Source organism: Fringilla coelebs (assembly GCF_963513975.1).
Source record: "Fringilla coelebs genome assembly, chromosome: 4".
NCBI classification, from domain to species: Eukaryota; Metazoa; Chordata; class Aves; order Passeriformes; family Fringillidae; genus Fringilla; species Fringilla coelebs.
Window position 1 is genome coordinate 49,884,632 of NC_140032.1, and position 19,087 is coordinate 49,903,718.

Below are 19,087 nucleotides of genomic sequence, written 5' to 3' on the forward strand. Positions count from 1 at the left end.
AAGACTCCTCAGTCTGTCCAAGGTTTCCTTAAACATGTGCTTCATTTACTCAGGCTTGAGTAAATAGGAGCAAATGGCTCAGACAAACTGGGAAGTTTTAGAGACATGCTGAAAGGGTTCCAAAGCGTTTTACAGAACTGTTGTGCAACTTAAAATACAGCCTGACAATTTTACCAGTGAAATTAGATACACACACCCACACACATACAGGTGTTTTAAATCTGAAGCTTACCTGTCTATGGAGAATAGAAAGAAAGCATGGTTTGGGGTGTGTTGCCGTTCAAAGGCTGGTCATGCCAACTGCATTGTGTCACAACAGCTCAACTGCCTGTTCATACACGTTGCTTGTCTCACCCACACAATGGGGTCTTCCTGTCCCCTGTCACAAGAAGTGCAGCCAGCAACTCAAGGGAGGTGATCCTCCTGCTCTCCTTTGATGACACCCCACCTGGACTGCTGTGGCCAGAGCTGGGGCTCACGACATAGGAAGACCATGGACCTGTTTGAGCAAGTCCAGAGGAGGCCATGAAGGTGCTTAGAGTGCTGGAGCACCTCTCCTGCAGACAGGCTGGGAGAGCTGGAACTATTCAGCCCAGGACAAGAGAAGGCTCTGGGGAGACCTTACAGCACCTGAAGGGGAGGCCTACAGGAAAGCTGTTGGGACTTTTTACCAGGACAGGTAGTGATAGGACAAGGGGGAGTGAGTGGCTTTTAACTGACAGAGGGTGGGTTCAGGTTAGAAATTAGGAAGAAATTCTTCAATGTGAGGATGAGGACTTTTAATTGTTTTTCATTTTGGATTTTCATATTGTGTACGAGTTACAGCCCTGTTTGGCACTCCGGTGTTCTAGCTTGTGGCATGCTACTTAAGAAAGCACACTTATTCTTCATTTTCAATCTACAGACCTGGCTGCTCTCAATATTTTCAAGATGGTCACTTGCATATTTCAGGCATGGCCTACTAATGCATTACACTGGAAGCAGAGATAAATCACTGTACTGTTTTATAATAAGAAATGACAAGGAATTTGTTTCTGATAACAGAAATAAATATTTGCATGCAGTGCTTTATGGCACTTCTTGCAGAAAGATCTTTCTTTGAACCAGCTTTAGCTGTACAAAGTTAATGAAACTGTAGGAAAACACACTGAGAAGTTCTCTGCTTCACCCTGCTGTACTCAGGGAAGATCAACTCTGATATGCTTGTCTAACCAAGACTTAGGGACCTCCAATGTGATTTGTTCCTGGGCCACAATGTTGAAGAACAGAACATTAAAAAGACAATCTGCACAGAAGCTCTAGAAGAACAGGATCCCTGTGTTTCACCACCAGGCGTCATTGCTGAGCTTAAGAAAGCTCTGACTTTCATCACTAAGCTTTGTAAAGTTTTCAGGTACTGCCAGAACTATTGCTCAGCAATGCTGGGCAGCAGAATACATCCAGAGATCTTTAAACCTGTGTAGGAAAGCATTAAAAAGGCAATAAAGAAGGTATGGCTCAAGGAACCTGAAAAGAAAGAAACAGAAAATAGGAAGGGGATATGGCAGAAAGTCAAACCTCACTGAAATGGACAAACTTTCTTTTAGTTGCATGCAGTGGGGAGGTCACAGCAAGGTGCCATAAATAATCCTGTTGTTTTGTTCCCTTCCTACTGAGCCTCAGTCCCCTTGGTTCAGATTTCTGAAGTCAGGAACTTCAGCATTGTTTATCTGCATCCATGTTGTGACAATTTCCTAAACACTGTACTGCTGCAGTTTATTGTATTTTCCCCCTTCTCCTCCAATTCCTGGATTCAGGTCAATTTGCCTTTGCTTTGGCTTCCACATGTAAGATATGCTCATTGACCTGTTTGCTTATGGAGCAGTAGTGTTTGATTCTAGACATGACTCTGCAGAAGAGCATCTGAGTAGCAAAGAGCCTCTCTGAACTGCCCCATCTCAGAAGCTTTTGGTCACAAAGTTGACAACGATGGCGGGTTTTGCATGCTGCACAGGGGTGTAGCTGTCCAAGGGGATCCACACTGATGGTTATTCCAAAATCCTGTGTGCATTACAAGGCACATGCACTCAGGGCACTCTTGGGGCAATGTGACTGCCAGCTGCAGGAGTGCAGGATGTGGCATTCCTAAAATCCTTAGAGCTCAAGGATAAGGTCAGGGAAGTTTGAAGAGTTCAGGGTTTCTCTGATTTAAACAGAACTTTTTATTGCTCAGGCTGTGCTGTACATCACACTGTAGATCACAGGTTCACTGCACCATTATTGGTATTGGCTCATATTATGGTAAAGTATCCATGTATTCTGCAGGAGGGCTTTAAAATAAGCTATCAGTAAGCACACAATCTTCTTATCCTAAGTTACTGAAAAGCAGAGGTGGACTTCAGTGTGACTTCCAAATCTAAAGCTGAATAAGCTTTGGCCCCATCTTTGAAATGTGTACCTTAATTGTCTCTATTGCAAGAAGGTGGCTCTGTTAGCTGGAACAACAGCATCTACTACTGACAATCCTAAAGCAAAATAATCAAATGTTTGATTGATATTTATTCCCTTTTGCTGCAATTTTACTTCAAATACTGTAAGATGTGCTTTTTCATTTCATGTTTGCCTTGTTTGTCTGTGATAAGAGACCTAAAAGGAAGAAAATGCATTATTTAAGAAAGGGATGTTCATGCTTGATTGAGTACTCTCCTTGGATATTATTTTCCCCTTCAAATTCTTCTAGTACTTGCTCTAAACCCACAAACTGATTTTCGCCTTTCACCTTTAGAATTTCTTCAGCTTACTAAAATGAATAAGGCATTGTCCTGTGAGCAGTTGATTTATTTCCTGTGTGTGTTTGGAAAGGTGTTTATTTCTGGATGTCTTTGTTCATGTTCTCACAAAACTGGATGTCATCCTGTATGTGCTTAATTCAGCTCCATTGCCATGTCATGCACATTTGTATAATCTTCAGGCACAATTCCTAAACTTTTTGAAGGGCATAACCTGCCCTGCCAGCTAGTTCTGCTCAATCTCTGTGCTTCAATAATAATGAGCACTTGCAGGGTTTTATATTTTGTATACCTAATCTTTAAATGTGCTGGTGGAAAAATAAAAAGGGGTTGGAGCAGTCACAGCTTCTATACTGTGTAGGGTGGGACTTCAGAAATGTTGCTCTTTTTTTCCTATCTCCTACTAACATGCGTGTCCCAGAGCTTTTGTGTTATCAATTTCTCCAGAAGTGACTCCTAAGAGGGTAAGTTGGGAATTGCTATCACACAGTACAAAGAAATGCTGGATTTTCAATTTAAACGCTCTCCAGAAGGTTTATTTTTCTTAACAGCTAAGTTCACTGTCTGAAAGAAAGGAAGGTACCTTGGTAAGCTTAAAAATCAACATGGTAAATAAGGAATAAGTAACCTATTTTTAAAAACACTGAAGTTTTAGCTAAAGCTAGTATGCATTTTATTATTTGTCAGTAAAATCTGTGATGCATAACTGCTATTAAAAGCATTTTTTTCTTTTTGTTCTCTAAATAGCTAGGTCACTTGAGCTGTGGTTAAAATAGTCTCCTGTTAAGTAGAGCCAGGTTCTTTGCAGAACTAATTTTTCATTACAAGAAAAACATTTCAGAAAACACTAGCTCTCTTCACCTGGAGTCAACATTATGCATTGCTTCAGGCAAGCAAGCAATGCAAGGTTTCTCAGCCCTGGCAGGAGTAAGGAGTTGGAAGCAAGCTGTGCTGCCTGTGAAGTGGCAGCAAAGAACCACTTTCCCCTACAAGTGCCTTGTAGGCAGAAACTGTAGCTATGGCTACAATCTGCTGAGCATGGTCAGTGTTTCATAACATTTGCCCAAGTTACAGTCCCCAAGTGAAGATAACCTGGAGTTGCAAGAACAGGCCTTTGCCCACTGTTTCAAACTTCTGTGTGCAGGCTCACCAGCCATGAACGCCTCCAGTATGTTCTTTGTCTTCAGCCTCTGACACACATTTCATTGGAATCTGCTGAGGTGATGAGGTTAATAAATCACTGGAAAGGGGATATTACTGCATCATGTTCAATTGGATAAAGTGAGATAAAAAAACAATAAAGGAATTATGCGTTATATTTCCATAGAATTACAGGCTATCCTGAGTTGGAAGGGACTTGCATCAAAGTCCAACTCCTGGCCCTGCACAGGGCAGCCCCAAGAGTCACACCCTGTGCCTGAGAGCATTGTCCAAACCCTTCTTGAGCTCTGTCAGTCTGGTGCTGTGTCCACTGCCTTGGGGAGCCTGTTCAGGTGCCCAACCACCCTATAGGTGAAAGACCTTTTCCTAATATTCAACTTAAACCTCCCCTGACACAACTTCATGCCATCCCCTTGGGTCATGTCACTGGTCACCAGAAAGAAGAGATTTTAATTGCACAACATGTAGATAAACACAGAGAAAAATTCTCTTCATAGTGAACAGCCCTAAAAGTGGAGAGGTCTAGGGATCTGCTGAGTATTTTCTGGCAAAGGGTTCAGCCGAGGGCCTGTGCAAGCAAGCTGTAAAGGGGCGGCACTGTGGTTTCCCTGCATTCCAGGGCCACTGTATGCCCTGAGCTGGAGCCTCACCCTCATTTATCTTTAGGAATCAGAGCAAGGCAAATAAAGCAACTTCTGCAACATGGTTATGCAAGTCTGCTCGTGCTTCACTGGAACCATGTGCAGTCTCTTTTCTTGTCGCCTTCTGCCTGAAGACCATGACACCTATCTCTGTACAGGCTGCAGACAGGATCCACTGTCTGATCCAGTGTTCTCAGTTGGAGAAAAAACAAGTCATGGCCTTGATACGCATATAGGTAAAGATATGAGGAAAGTTTTCAGGGGAAAGGAAACAGAAAGGTATATGAGAAATAAACCAATAACGATAAGGGATGGGAATGGTTGGAAAAGACCTCTAAAATCATCAAGTACAAAAGAAGGGAGGAAAGGAGAAAAATAAACATCAAGGAATAGAGTGGACTAGAAAGACTTCATTCTGATATAAGTTATTTTAGGAAGTGCAAATCACTAGGTTGTACCTCCTGAGAGGACTGTAGAGCTTTGGCTGGCGCTCGAAACAAAAAAGGAGTTTATGGCCTTTGGAAGAAAAGGCTGAGAGCTCAGGAGGATTACAAGGACGTTATGAGTTTTTGCAGGGAGAAAATTAGAAGGGTCAAAGCCCAAGTAGAACTTAATCTGGTCACTGCCATTAAAGACAATAAAAAAATGTTTCTATAAATACATTAACAGGAGCAGGGCCCCATCATGTGTGATGGTGACTTGGCAAGACAAATGCCATCACTCCCAATATCCATGCCTTCCTCCTTCTTCCCCCACTTTATATACTGAGCATGATGTCATGTGGTCTGGTACAGCCCTTTGGTCAGTTTGGGTCACCTCTCCAGGCTATGTCTCATCCCAGCCTCCCACACACCCCCAAATTCCTCACCAGTGTGGCCATATGAGACACAGAAAAGGTCTTGGCTCTATAAACCATGTTTAGCAATAACAAAAACATCCCTACGTTATCAGCCCTCTGTTCAGCACAAATCCAAAACCCAGTCCCAAACCAGCCACAGTGAAGAAAACTAACTCTGCACCAGCCAAAACCAGCACAAATGTTCAACTAGGCCAAGTGCCAAGTCCTGCCCGCAGTAACAACAACCCCAGGCAGCACTACAGGAAAAGCTGCCTGGAGGAAAAGGACCTGGGGTGCTGGTTGACAGCAGCTGAACATGAGTCAGCATGTGCTCTGCTGGCCAAGAAGGCCAGTGGCATACTGGCCAGAAATAGAGCAGCCAGCATGACTAGGGAAGAGAAGAACCTCTTCTTGAATTAATTACAGTCATACAGGTAAACATGAGAGAGTGCCATACTTAGTTATTACTAGTCAGGTTATATGCAGCATTTTATCTCTTTTTTACTTGTCTATGAAAGAAAAATCTTGATTTCAGGATGCTGGGCATAATTTTAAAATAGATGAGGTTTGAAGTTCCCAGGAAAGGCATGCAGTGCTGACTTCCACCCAATCCCTTGCACCAATATGTAGTGCCTGGAGAGGGCAAGTGTGTGGGCATGTGAGCAGTGATGGGAGCTGTGCTTGTGGGTATTGACAGAACCAACAGGTCAGGCACAAAACAAGCAGGGTGTTGCACGTGGTAAGAAACATTCTGTCGCAGCACTTCTGACTTACTGATTTTTTTCTGCCATCAGCATGATTGGCACATTGTCCTTGGACATGGGGAAGTGAAAGCCATTCCAACAGATTAATGAGTAGCCAGACTGTAACTCTAAGAATTCAGGGGCACAAACAGCCACTGGCACTGCCACACAGTCAGTGTATGTCTCTTAAGCAGCTTGCACAATCCCATGTTTTAATGGATGAGCTGGGCTTTTATAGGAGTCACCAAAGTTCATCACCAAAGACTTCATGTTCTCACTGTGTCCCTGCTGCTGTGAATTCAAGAGCCACTCTCTCCGTTTCTCTTTGTACCTACAGTGCCCCTGAGAGTAGTGGGGTGGGAGATCAGCTTCTAGGGAGGTGGAAAAAGGGAAATAGCTTCCGGCTAGGGCTGTTGCTTTTGTCCCTTGACGTTGAGGGCAACCACAGGTGAGCTGCAAAAAAGGTTAGGGAAGAGCATGACAAGGGAGTCAGGAAGAAGGAAGCACTGAAAGAGTGAGGTTTCATCAGATGAGTGGTTCACTCTCATTCTAGCACTTTTTCTGATTAAGGGGTGGGACTCTGAGCTGGGAGGCTTGGCTAAAAGATCAGAGCTTGTGGGAGCACTTCACACAACCAGGTTCCAGTGTGCTGGAGACGACCTGTGGTACCAGCAACCCAGCTGCTCTGGGGGTGACTTGAGTTCTCAGTGCAAGAAATCAGCAGTGGCAAGATTCGAAACAGACACACCGGTCAACATGAGCACGGCAGGCAAAGTAAGCAACAGTTTGTATTAGGAAAATTTCTTTACTGCAGCTGAGTAATGCATTTTTAAATGTGAATTCTTTGCAGGGATACTGTAAATCCTGGTGGTATAGCACAGATTAGAATTTAGGATGAAGCTGGTACAGAAGAGCTGCCTTTATTTGCAGGACAGGGTTGTTAACTCTTCAAGGACAATACAAATTCAAGGCAATAGTTTATTTGAGGCAACATAAGGTAACAGCACCAGAATAAGTATAACATCCTGTCTGGGTTAGCAAACTTTTTAATCTCTGATTGGATAGCTTAAAATATGATAGAATGTACTAAGTGTTTAGATCAATGTATTTATCTACCAGTTTCCATTCTGAGATCCTACAGTAGTTTAAACTATTTTTAGTTTATTTCTAATTCTATCAGCTTGTTTTCTAAAAAGAAGATATAGCTAATATTGTGTTAAGTTTCAGGGTGAATTGTGCTGGCATTGTGGCAGTCATTAAATTTGAATATGCATATAACAAATCTCAAACTTTAGTTAATGAAGACCAGAACTAAATTTCACATGCAATGCAATACTGAGCTGGGATTGAAGTGAGTAGTTACATCTGTGCTAGAAATTAGATGACAAGAGAGATGGAGGTTGATACCAATACACGTTCCTTCTTGCACTGCTGGCAAGATGCTAACAGGCACCCAGGGACGGGCAAGAGGGATTAAGGGATAAGTAACTAGAAATGGAAAACAACTGAAAGCATGCACCTTGCTAGAATGTGCCTTAAGATAGTTCAAAGATCATTTGCTGTTACTGCCAGCTGTCTTCACTATTCTAAAACCAAAAGAGAAAGGAAAAACATGCTCTTTAACTCTGAGTTACTCTAAGTACAAAATTAATTGTAGCTTATTGTAGGTAAATTCACCAAGTTCAGTCCTCTACTCAGCATTGGATGGAGCACAGTAAATAAAGGGTTGTGATGTAGCTTAACTGCTTTGATTTCACCATGTTTATCTTGAAATAACACAGGAGTTACAGTGCAATTTCTGTAACCAAGCAGCATAATCCTTGCCTCATGTAGAAGGGTGTGTTTCTACACCTGCCCTCCCCCAATGCAGTAACTCACACCGCTGGTAGAACACACGAACAAAGAAAAAAGTGTTAAGGCAGTAGTGGGTGTTGCTGCATCTGTGGAATCCTGTTGCAATCCATAAAAGCTCACAGGGACTAAGCAGTCAGAAAAATACATAGTTAACTAATGTCTCATTATAGGAGAGATTTGGTTGCTCTCAGCAATCCACACTTCTTGGTCACCTTTGTTCTTAGAAACACTACATGTGTTTTGCATGTGCAAGTCATGGGATCATCACTGTGTTATGTGGGATACAATACAAATATATATACTGCCTTTTTTTTAAGTAAGTTGGTACCCTTTGAAATGTGATCTTTGATCACACTTCTGAATTTTTCACTAATCACACTTGCATCTAAACATTAAATTCAAATTTAGTGCAAAGATCTCTTGATGCATTTTTTTTCAAAGCATTGTGCCCACCCCACTTCTGTGTCTAGCTGCTGGAAGTCTGCTATTTTATTTCATATGCTTGTAATTTCCTAGTAATTATTTTCTTTGTTACCAGTTTTCAGTTTGTGGATAAGCAGACATTATTTCTACTCCTACTTCAAAAGCTTTGATACTAAAAATTTGTTTGTTTTCCCCTGCGACTTTTGCAGCATATTGGTGTTAAGTTGTCCTGTTCACACAGGAAAAATATGCATGTGCTAATAAACTTCTTGCATCCTGGATTTGATTCTCCTCTGTTTCCTTCTCAAGATAATGCCACTTGAACACTTGCAGTCAGTAGACATAACAGAAGGACTGAGGACTTTATAGTGTGTCACCCAGGAAAATCATATGTCAGGGATCTGGGTTTAAAGACCTAGGATGAGATCTTTAAACACCTCCAAGGAGGAACATCAATTATGGGGACAGAGAGGCCCCACTGATTTTGAATACACTCAGACTGAGCTTGCAGGGAGAAAACCTGTTTGAGAGCCTGGGATGAGGTGTGGACAGTGCTTTTCTCTTTTCTGAGGGGATTTTTCCTCAGATGGTCAGAGGAGTCCTAAGGCCTGTCATTACCCAGACAAAGCCTGAAGAGTTAATGGACAAACTTCAGTCTAAGAGATGAAAAAAAAAACTGTCTTGGATAGTTGGGTAGTAAATCCACCTGAGTTATACCTTCTGAGAAGGGGGGTACCTTAGCATGGATAATACTGCACTTAAAGGGACTGTTTGAGATTACCTCTGCGTAGTGCTACATCAGTTTGCACAGGTGTCCTTTCAGCCATCACCTCAAGGCTGAACTTGGGCTCTACTAGAAGGTTTATAAAGCTATACTAGGCTCTGAATTCCATTTTTAGCTACGTTGTCAGTTCCCAACACAGACAGTTCTAGGCAATACAGACTTCATCACAGCCTGATAAGTGACATCATTTAGTGTGCCATCTTCAAGAAGATAGAAATATAGACAAGTAATCCAACACAGCAAAAGAAATTGACCAAGGAAGTTAGCAAAGGAGCAATGAGAATGGGTAGGGTATCCTATTACCTAGGAGACTATTACACATGCAGCTGAAAACTTGACAGAAGTGACAGAATGATGAGCAAAGTCAGACATGATCTTGGTGGGGGGAAAACAGGCTTACACTGACCTTTGGTGTTGACTTTTTTTGTTGTGTGGTTTTCTTCCCTGTAGTTTACCTCTCATGTACACAAATATGAGCAGGAGTTTCAAAGGCAGAAAGGGGAGAATCTGTGTGGTGACTTGAAAATGCAAGTGCCATTCCCATTTTCTTTGCTCTGTTTGCAGGTTATTAAATGCAAGGCAGCAGTGCTGTGGGAAGCCAATAAACCATTCAGTATTGAGGAAGTGGAAGTTGCCCCACCAAAAGAACATGAAGTTCGTGTAAAGGTACTGAAAATAAAATTTAAAACAACTCCTATGACTTGCATTCTATCGTGCTTTTAAGTATTTATATATAAATATTAGGAATAATTTCATTTACTCTGTTCTCCCTATATAATTGTATTGCTAGAACATTGGTTCTACAGAAAACCATCAGACTCCCTATAGAGCTCAGTACTGCATAGCAAACATTCACAAAGGAGCTTTGCCCAGTAGATTAAAGACTAATAAACACCATGAAAATCTTAAATCAGACAACTAAATTTGTTTTACCTGTAGATTTATTGTGTGCAGGTTGGATTTTGGAGAGAAGCAAGGGGCTTCTCCAAATTAGAATATTATTTCACTTCCACATATGACGTGACACAGTTAAATGCAGAAATATTCTTGTCTTTCCTGTGAATCAGATCATGGCCACTGGGATCTGCCGCTCTGATGACCATGTGGTAACTGGTACAATGGTTATGCCTTTTCCAATAATTCTTGGGCATGAAGCAGCTGGTGTGGTGGAGAGTGTTGGGCAGGCAGTGACTGCAGTCAAGCCAGGTATGAAACAGCACTGAAAAAAAATCCTGTCCTGAGTTTCCAGACTCCTCAAGTCAAAGATTATTTCTTTCATGAGTATTTTTACTGCACAGGAAAATATTCCAATTTCAATTTTTTTAAGGATACCTCAAAGGATACCTGCTGTTTACACCTTTCTGTGTCCCCAATATACTTTCAGATTTTCTACTCAGTTTCTTTTGGTTTTGGCAAAAAACATCTGCAGCTTGCTTTCCACCTACATAGTGCTTTTCCTGTCATGGGACCAAGAACCTGGAGTCTTTGCTGTTGTTCACATGAAATCAGGCATTAGCTGCAGGTTCTCTGAACAGTTTATATGGCTCACCTTTCTCAAGGATGAGGCAAAGCAAAGCACTAGATGGCAAACAAGTCAACACACCTTTTAATTCTCTTAACAGCTAAAGAATCCATTGACTTCAGTTGACCAGAACTTAGGTCTTACTTCACTTTAAAAGCATCAGGGCACAACTGCCCACCCTGCTGCATGCTTTGCATGTGGCAGCACCACTACAGGTGAGGCAGCACTGCTCCCTGAGGGCTGGATTGCTCTGAGGACACTCATCTGGACCAGCTGCTCCTCTCCCTGTGTTCTCTTTGAACCACAGTGCATAGATATATCAGTGAAAGATTACAATTTTCAGCCAAGTGCTGTAAGATGAGATGGGATTCCTCTACACTTTTATAGGACGGAAAAAATTCTAACAAGGGCTAAATTATTAAGAGAAAATATGCAGTGAAAAAAATCTACATAGAATCATTCAATGTCCAGGCAGTTTGTTATGATACCTGAGTAGTCCACTTTTAACACCTCTGTACTTCCAGTGTCTTTGTCCATACTGACAAGTATGAAGTCTGTCCAAAGCAGGTTGGTATGTATAACAAAAAAATTTATTAGAGATTTCTGCTTTACCTCCAAACAAATATGTATTTTGCAAATTTCAGTGACAGATCTAGCTGCTCTTTCTGTTATGTCTGGGTTCAGAAATCTCTCTGTTGTCTAATTCTAGCTGCCCTGTGTTTCCAGGTGAGCTGAAATAGCAGGCCTGAACACATGCATGCACAAATCACATTTCTCAGATGTTGCTTAATTTACACCTCCATGTTCTGAAAAAGGGCTTCCACTTGTGCAACCTTTCTTTAGCAATATGATTACTAGGACCATAACACAGTTCTAAGTTAACTCAGAATTGAGATAGTGGGGGCATTTAATGTCCTGTAGGTATTTTTCATTTTTTGGTGGAAATCAGAAATTTCCCTTGACTTTCAATGTGTCAAGGACTAGCCACATTTTAAAACTGACAAATCATAAACTGATACGTATTAGGAAATACCTGTTTAGAGATTATTAGGCATTTACCATATATCATTGCTGTGGAAATTGCATAGGAATAAAAAAATTGCACTGGGAAGCTATATGCTACTTTGTTAATCACAGAATTGGGCTAGAGAATTAGGGATGCTGGCTTAGAATGCGTGTGCCATTGCTTCTCAGACAAATATTTTACTTACTTTTACTCAATACAACAGTAATAGGACTGCTATATAGTAAAGATGCTCAAAAGGACTGGCAAATTAATGTTTAATGCCCAATTCTTTGTATGCATGGTTTACAGTCCTGTTATCTTGGCACTCCAATCTGCTGTCCTAGTAGATGTCAATTTTTATCTCAGTTTCTTTACTGAAAGAAGGTGTATTACTACTTTATTTTACATAGGAGATGCAATAAATTGCTGAATAAGTACTTCTGGAATGTCAGTAGATAACATGGTTTTATGACATAGGTCTCAGTTCTGTGGAAAGACACCAGAAATTTCATATTAAAATATCAAAACTAGTTGCCATAACTTTGCCCTAGTTATGTCTTTTATATAAAACACAGAGAGATGGTTCATCTTAAAAATGCAGCAGAAGGAAACAAAACCATGGCTGCATTCCTAGTGTATATTTGCCTGGAGATTAAATACACTTGCTTCATGTTTTTACCTGCATGCTTCTTGTTTGCCTTTTTTAATCCTCTGTCATTACTGTTTTATTTCTAGGAGACAAGGTTATTCCACTCTTTGTTCCACAGTGTGGGGAGTGCCAGAATTGCTTAAACACCAAGGGTAACCTGTGCAGTAAAACTGAGTGAGTTTTCCTGGATTACTTACAACCCTAATTTGATTTGACTTTATCCAAAACTGATTACAAACAACCAGTTTCACTTGCCATTATTTCTGGTCATTTTTCAAACAGCCTTGGTAAAAGTCCTGGATTAATGCCTGATGGCACCACTAGATTCACCTGTAAAGGAAAAGCAATTTACCATTTTCTTGGTACAAGTACCTTCACTGAATACACAGTACTGCATGAATCTGCTGTGGCCAAAATCGATTCTGCTGCTCCTCTGGAAAAAGTCTGTCTAATTGGCTGTGGATTTTCAACTGGTTACGGGGCTGCTCTTCAGACTGCCAAGGTAAATATTGTGGTGGGTGTTTCTGATATTTTATGGTGTCTGTTCAAGATTGTGTAGCCTGCAAGTGGGTTGTCAGCATGGCAGCCAGGAGGTACAGACACTGTTGAGTTCAGTGTGGAAAGAAGATACTAGTTCTTTTATCACCCCTAGAAAAATGTTACAACAGAAATAATTTTTTTTTTTTTTTTTGTAACTGGAGTCTGGGAATACATAGAAGCCTATACAGGAAACACTCACAATTGTAGCAATATACAAATGTGAGTTTTAGAGCTGGCACTGTCAGGAGTTGAGTGACATTACAGATCTTAACACCACTGGAATATAAAGCATCATCATAAAAAGGTGTGTCTAAACCTGAAGCTGAGACATATAATGAAAACCTGGTTTCAGAAATGTATTTTAGGGAGAATTTCTCTTAGTCACATGTAGCATTATAACAGTACAGCTGGTTACTGCACTAGCAGGTATCCATGTTCAAATTTCTTCTCAGCAGGTAATCAATAAATTGCAAGAAGTGGCTTAAGTGAAATCTTGTTGACAATGAGGAAATGCATGGTACTTTCCCTAGCCTGTAACGATATGTCATTATTTACATGGTTGTTATTATAGGTGGAACCAGGCTCCACCTGTGCCGTTTTTGGCCTTGGAGGAGTTGGCCTCTCTGTTATCATGGGCTGCAAGGCAGCTGGAGCTTCCCGCATCATTGCCGTGGACATCAACAAGGACAAGTTTGCCAAGGCCAAGGAGCTGGGAGCCACCGACTGCATCAACCCTAAAGATTTCAATAAGCCCATCCACGAAGTGTTGATGGAAATGACTGGCGGGGGTGTGGACTACTCCTTCGAGGTCATCGGCCGTACAGATACCATGGTATGCCACCAAAAGAGGTAGTGACACTCCTTAGCGCTCCCTTCACCAAGCACCAAGGAGGAGCTGGGAGCCACTGGCAGAGTACAAGCTAACTTCAAACCTGTTAAGTCCAGCTGTCGGCCACTGAGATGCAGGGACAGAAGCATGCTTGGAAATTTAGGACCAGGCCAGACCAGGGTGGCTACATGTTTCACATATTTCATATGCTCTCCAAAAGTGGCTTATCACTAATAGTTTAGATAAAATGGGCAAGAAGAGCAAAGCTAGGATATACTTAACCAGTGAGAGCAGATACAATGGTGTGAGCAGATACAACGGACAATTTTTAATGTGGTTTCAGTTACAAAAAATTAATTGCAAGCAGAGCGCTGAGAGGAGGAGATGGAGTTCAAACTTCTGTGCTCCAAGGACAAATTGTGCCTGACTCTGGGTGTCCCTCTGTTTCTAATGCAGACTGCAGCCTTGGCCAGTTGTCAGTATAACTACGGAGTCAGTGTGATTGTGGGAGTGCCCCCTGCAGCACAAAAGATCACCTTTGATCCCATGCTCCTCTTCACTGGTCGCAGCTGGAAAGGCTCGATCTTTGGAGGTAAGGACTTGGAAATATGTGATTTAATTGGCTTGAGAAACTTGTAAATCATCTTGAATGAAGCAGGATATATGAAATGAATTGCTTAGGCTGTGTTATTGGAAGCAGTATTGATGGTTGTTTTGCCGATAAAGAAGCCAAAATGGAATTAATTATGGGAACTATAATGTCAAGTGAAGGAAGGAAAAAAACAGAAGAGGGAGGGAGGGAGGGAGGGAAGAGAAGAAGAGACAAAGAGAGATATAAAAAGACAGAAAATAGAGCAAAAGAGGGAGGAAGAAGGAAGAAGGAAGAAGGAAGAAATGAAGAAAGGAAGAAAGGAAAATGAGAAAAAGAAGAGAAGCAAATGAGAAAAAGTAAATGAAGGGGAAGGGAGGGAGGAGGATGGATAAAAATAAAGAGGAAGAAAAAAGATAAGGAAAGAGATAAGAGGAGATAGAGGATAGAAGATAAAGTGAAAAAATGATTAAATTATAAAGAGGGAGAGAAGACAGATGGAGAAGAGGAAAAGAGCAAGTGCAATCGAGGAATTGAAAGAAAGGGAGAGATAGCGGGAGAGATAGCAGGAGAGATGGAGAGTCAGGACTGTAAAGGACATCAGAGCTTATACTCAGCTGATTTCCACAGGGGTCAGACCCCAGCTGACCTTGGCCAGCTGCCAACAGTCCCTTCCCATTCTTTCTCTTTTTGGAGCTCTCTCAGCAGTCCCACACTCAGCAAGTCCTAGCTCACTCAACTCAAAGGCCACAGAAAACTTGTTTCCAACAAGAGGTTTTCTCACTCAAGACCTGCTCTTATGTATTCAAAAAGACATCTGAATAAAATAGCAGACACAAATCAGGTTCCTCTGGAAGGGCATTCTACTATTTACAGCTTTATCTAGTGATGCTTGTAAAAAAGGAGCTTTTTCTAGTGGTGCTTGTAAAAAAAGAGAGACACATCCACCACCCACTCCCCAATTTTGAGCAGACAATCAAGTTTCAACTTACCAACATGGATGTCAGCACTCTGGCTTTTGTACGAAACGTGATTAAGTTGAAACAGTGCTTGATGTGGGGGAAGTTTGGAATCTGTAAATACTGACATTTGTACTGATCTTCTGCTGGGTTTGTCATATGTGGAATAGCTGCATTTTGTCCCATGTTTTCTGCTGGCACCCTGTGTTACAAAGGTAAAGCCATGCTGCCACATTTCATCCTATTACTCCGCTATAGAAAATTAATCTAAAAATTCAAGCTGCCCTGGGTTTTATGTATTTTCAGAAGCATTTAATTTCATTATGCATTTTCTGTGGGGTTTTTTCAGGCTGGAAGAGTAAAGATGCAGTTCCCAAACTGGTTGCTGACTACATGAAGAAAAAGTTTGTTCTGGATCCATTAATAACCCACACACTACCTTTCACAAAGATCAATGAAGGATTTGATCTTCTAAGGACAGGAAAGAGGTAAACATCATATCATTATAAAGGTTCTGTATAAATAACCTCAAGGAGATCTATGGTAAGACAAAGTCTGACTTCACGGCAGAGAATGGGGAAAGGAGCCCAGCATGCCCCTTAACCCCTCCCAGTGTGTTCCCATGGGTTGCAGCTGGAGTCATAAAGCCAGCAAACCTTCAGCTTTTCAAATGCAGCGGGCCTTGCAGAGGAACTTTCAGATTCTAGTTTGAGCAGAGACACTGGGTGGCAGGGGGAGAAAAGACTACACAATTGAGGAAGTCCCAGTACTCACTGGAAAAAAGCATACAACCATGGGAGCATGGAAGTGCCAAGCTGTAGAGTGCCAAGGGTTAGCTACATCACATTCTAAGAAACATTTCGGGATGAGGAGCAGGAACACAGAAATAGCCTATTCCTCTTGTGAGTTAGGGAACAGAGTCCCAGTCCAATTGCTCCTAAAGTCACTGGGTACTTTACCTTGAGCATCAGAGCTTTTAGAAAAGGAAAGTACTTGGTATATATATACACTGCAAACTCAGAATTTAGCTCTTGTGCTTTCCTCAAATATTGTGAAAATTCAGCTCAGACAGGTAATGAAATTTGAAATATTTTTTGACAGAGACTCACCATGAGAATTGAAAATTGTCCTTAGCAGAAGTAGGAAATACATTTGTATATCTTAGTATGTGTGGGGACTACCCTTTTTGAAAGTTCTACATGTTTATAACTTACAGAGTCTGAAGAATTACATTCATGGTTTCTTTTCATTGTCATTTGCTAGCAGTTATTTTAGATGTTCCTCACCCTGAATATAAAGAGCAAGTGACAGAAGAATTTCAGCCCCTGAGGGTTGTTCTCAGATTCTAACGATGCAGCACACACTTCCTTTTTTGATTGTACTTATTTTACGTACACTATAAATGTTAGTTTTAGTTTTTAGTATAACAAACTAAAAGTGCTCAGGGAAAGTGCTGAGGACAGAGATGCCAGGAGCTTTGCTAAGATACTGATAGCCTGAAGATGGAGGCACATTGCAGCTGATCATTTTACGGAGTATAATACTTCAGTGTTTCAGAGCAGAATAAGCTGTACCAGTTACTCCGTAATTGAAAAGATGTGTCTAAGCCCCTCTCTGAGGAACTTCTCTGACTGTAGCTGGTAACTAATTACCAGGAGCCCTGGGCTTCATCAGTGAGGGCTTTGCAGTCTTCTGTGAATCTTGTTCTCTACATCTGCAGCAAAGTTTGCACATCTGTTCTGTCATTTTGCTGCAAGCTGGGGCGGGGGCAGGCAGGGAGGGAGTACCTGTTTGACAGCAATAGCACAGATTATCAGAGAAAACAGCAGTGTTCTGCTGATGCCAGCCCAGGGAATTTTCTAGCCACTAACTTGTCCTTTTATATTGCAGCATCCGCAGTGTCCTGACATTTTAGGATTCCCAGACATTAAGCAGCAGATGGCTCAGCCCTAGTATGAACTTCACCACCCTCCAATACAACTTACATGAAATGCAAACCAAGGCTTTCCTAAAAGATCTACCACTACCCTTGAATAAAAGAATCAAGTTCAAACCCCACATTTCAAGCACAGAATTTATAAATGAAACCATTTTTTCCTTCTACCTCTTTCTCCTCATTCTTGTTTTATATCCTTTATATTGTGCTGCATTTTTTTTAATGGCCAGTAATGAATTATAAGACTTGCTCACAGGTGTTCTAAAAAGTTTGGATTTTTAAAAATTACTTACAATTTGCAATCTTTTAATAAAATAAAAAGGAAGAAAACTGTTTCTTTAGGCTTCCATAACACTGCAAGCTTAAGAAATTTGTACATGCAGTTCGGCATAGTGAAACTCTACACTGGAACTGTGTAGCCATCCTGAAAGACTGTATCATTCTAGTGCCTAATAACAGAAATTAAAATTTATGTTGACTATGTGTTTGAATTAATAATTTAAGTAAATCATAGACTTGGATACTGGAGAATGTCTCACCACTTGGTATTTTACCAGACTAACACTCCCAAATATTTTATGTAAAACTGGGTGTATTGTTGTTCTGTGTTGTGGTTTGTATTTGGTAGTTTGGTTTTTCTTTACCTTTATGCCTCTTTCTTGAGGTTGTTTTAGTTGTTGATCAGTGTGGTTTAATCCCTTTGGCCAATTTATACAAATGCCTCTGATGTTTGGGAAGCAGTGTGAAGAAATACAAATGTGCATCAAGTATTGTTTTTGTTTCCATTATACAAAGGGGAGGCTCCTTAATTTCTTAAGTATGAATACAGAATAAATGGGAAGAAACAGGTGAGTGGTACCAGTTTGCAACAACCCAAACATAAAGCATCTTACAGTTTTCTGAATTTGCAATGTGGAAAAAGAAACAGAGGCTATTTCTATCTTGGCAGATATGGTCAACATTGACATATCTTTAGCATGGACTAACCAGAGCTCACAGGCACTCACAGGCATGGCAGCTGGGTAGAAGAGCCTGTGAAGCAAGGGGACTGTGCTACGGATGACTTACCTGTTTGTGTCAGCAGAAGGAGTCTTTGAGCGGCACAGCTAGTTTCATGATTTGAGGACAAGAGATCACAGTTTAATGATTTGAGAATCAAGAGACTACAGTTTAACCTTAAACACGTCTATAAACTAAATTTACATAGCAATTGAGAGATGAACTTCAGTTGTCACTGTAAAAGGGCTGAAGTACAACAAACCTCACTTCTATCCTCTTCAGGATGATGCAAAGCCCATTTTTGTGGTTGTCATCTGCCAAGCATAGTAAATGCCAGCTGTTGGTATCTTTAACACAATAGCTGCTGGAGTCCAAAACAATAAACCCAGTAAATAATTTTTATTAGGGATATTTTATAAGGCAGCCATCTAGATCTGTCTTCATATGGAGGAATGAAGTATATTCTGATTGGGAAACAACAAAAAGTTCATACTTTCCTAGAGTATTTTGCCGTGCAGACCCTCATCAACACTCAGCTAAATTTGTTTGTGTGATTGCATAGCTTGGACAGAAGGTTTCTGATGGCCCTTCCTAATGACTCTCTGGCTCTGAGGTACTCCTGGGGGGTCCAGGAGCACTGGACAGCTCTGGACAGCTCTTGCATAGCTCTGTGTAAGCCTCCATTTAGGAGCTTTCCTGGCAGCAAGTAGAGACCACATGCCCCATCAGAACACCAACTGTCCACTAGCACATGATGATACCAAGAGAAATCCACCAAAGAAGACATGAAAAATCCAGCAATTTCCCAAGAAGCAAACTAACTACCAGACAAAGCACAAATGGTGT

General features: G+C 41.2%; 1 protein-coding gene across 1 annotated transcript; it reads left to right on the forward strand.

The window, feature by feature from the left end:
• Window positions 1-6,907: 6,907 nt before the first annotated feature.
• Window positions 6,908-17,221, forward strand: LOC311152788 (alcohol dehydrogenase 1; the record flags this gene model as incomplete). Its single annotated transcript, XM_084204164.1, has 9 exons — window positions 6,908-6,925; window positions 9,777-9,878; window positions 10,280-10,418; window positions 12,476-12,563; window positions 12,672-12,891; window positions 13,501-13,761; window positions 14,215-14,350; window positions 15,656-15,794; window positions 17,197-17,221. The coding sequence occupies 9 exons, from the start codon at window positions 6,908-6,910 to the stop codon at window positions 17,219-17,221; spliced, it is 1,128 nt and encodes a 375-aa protein (XP_084060290.1).
• Between the last annotated feature and the right edge of the window lie 1,866 nt (window positions 17,222-19,087).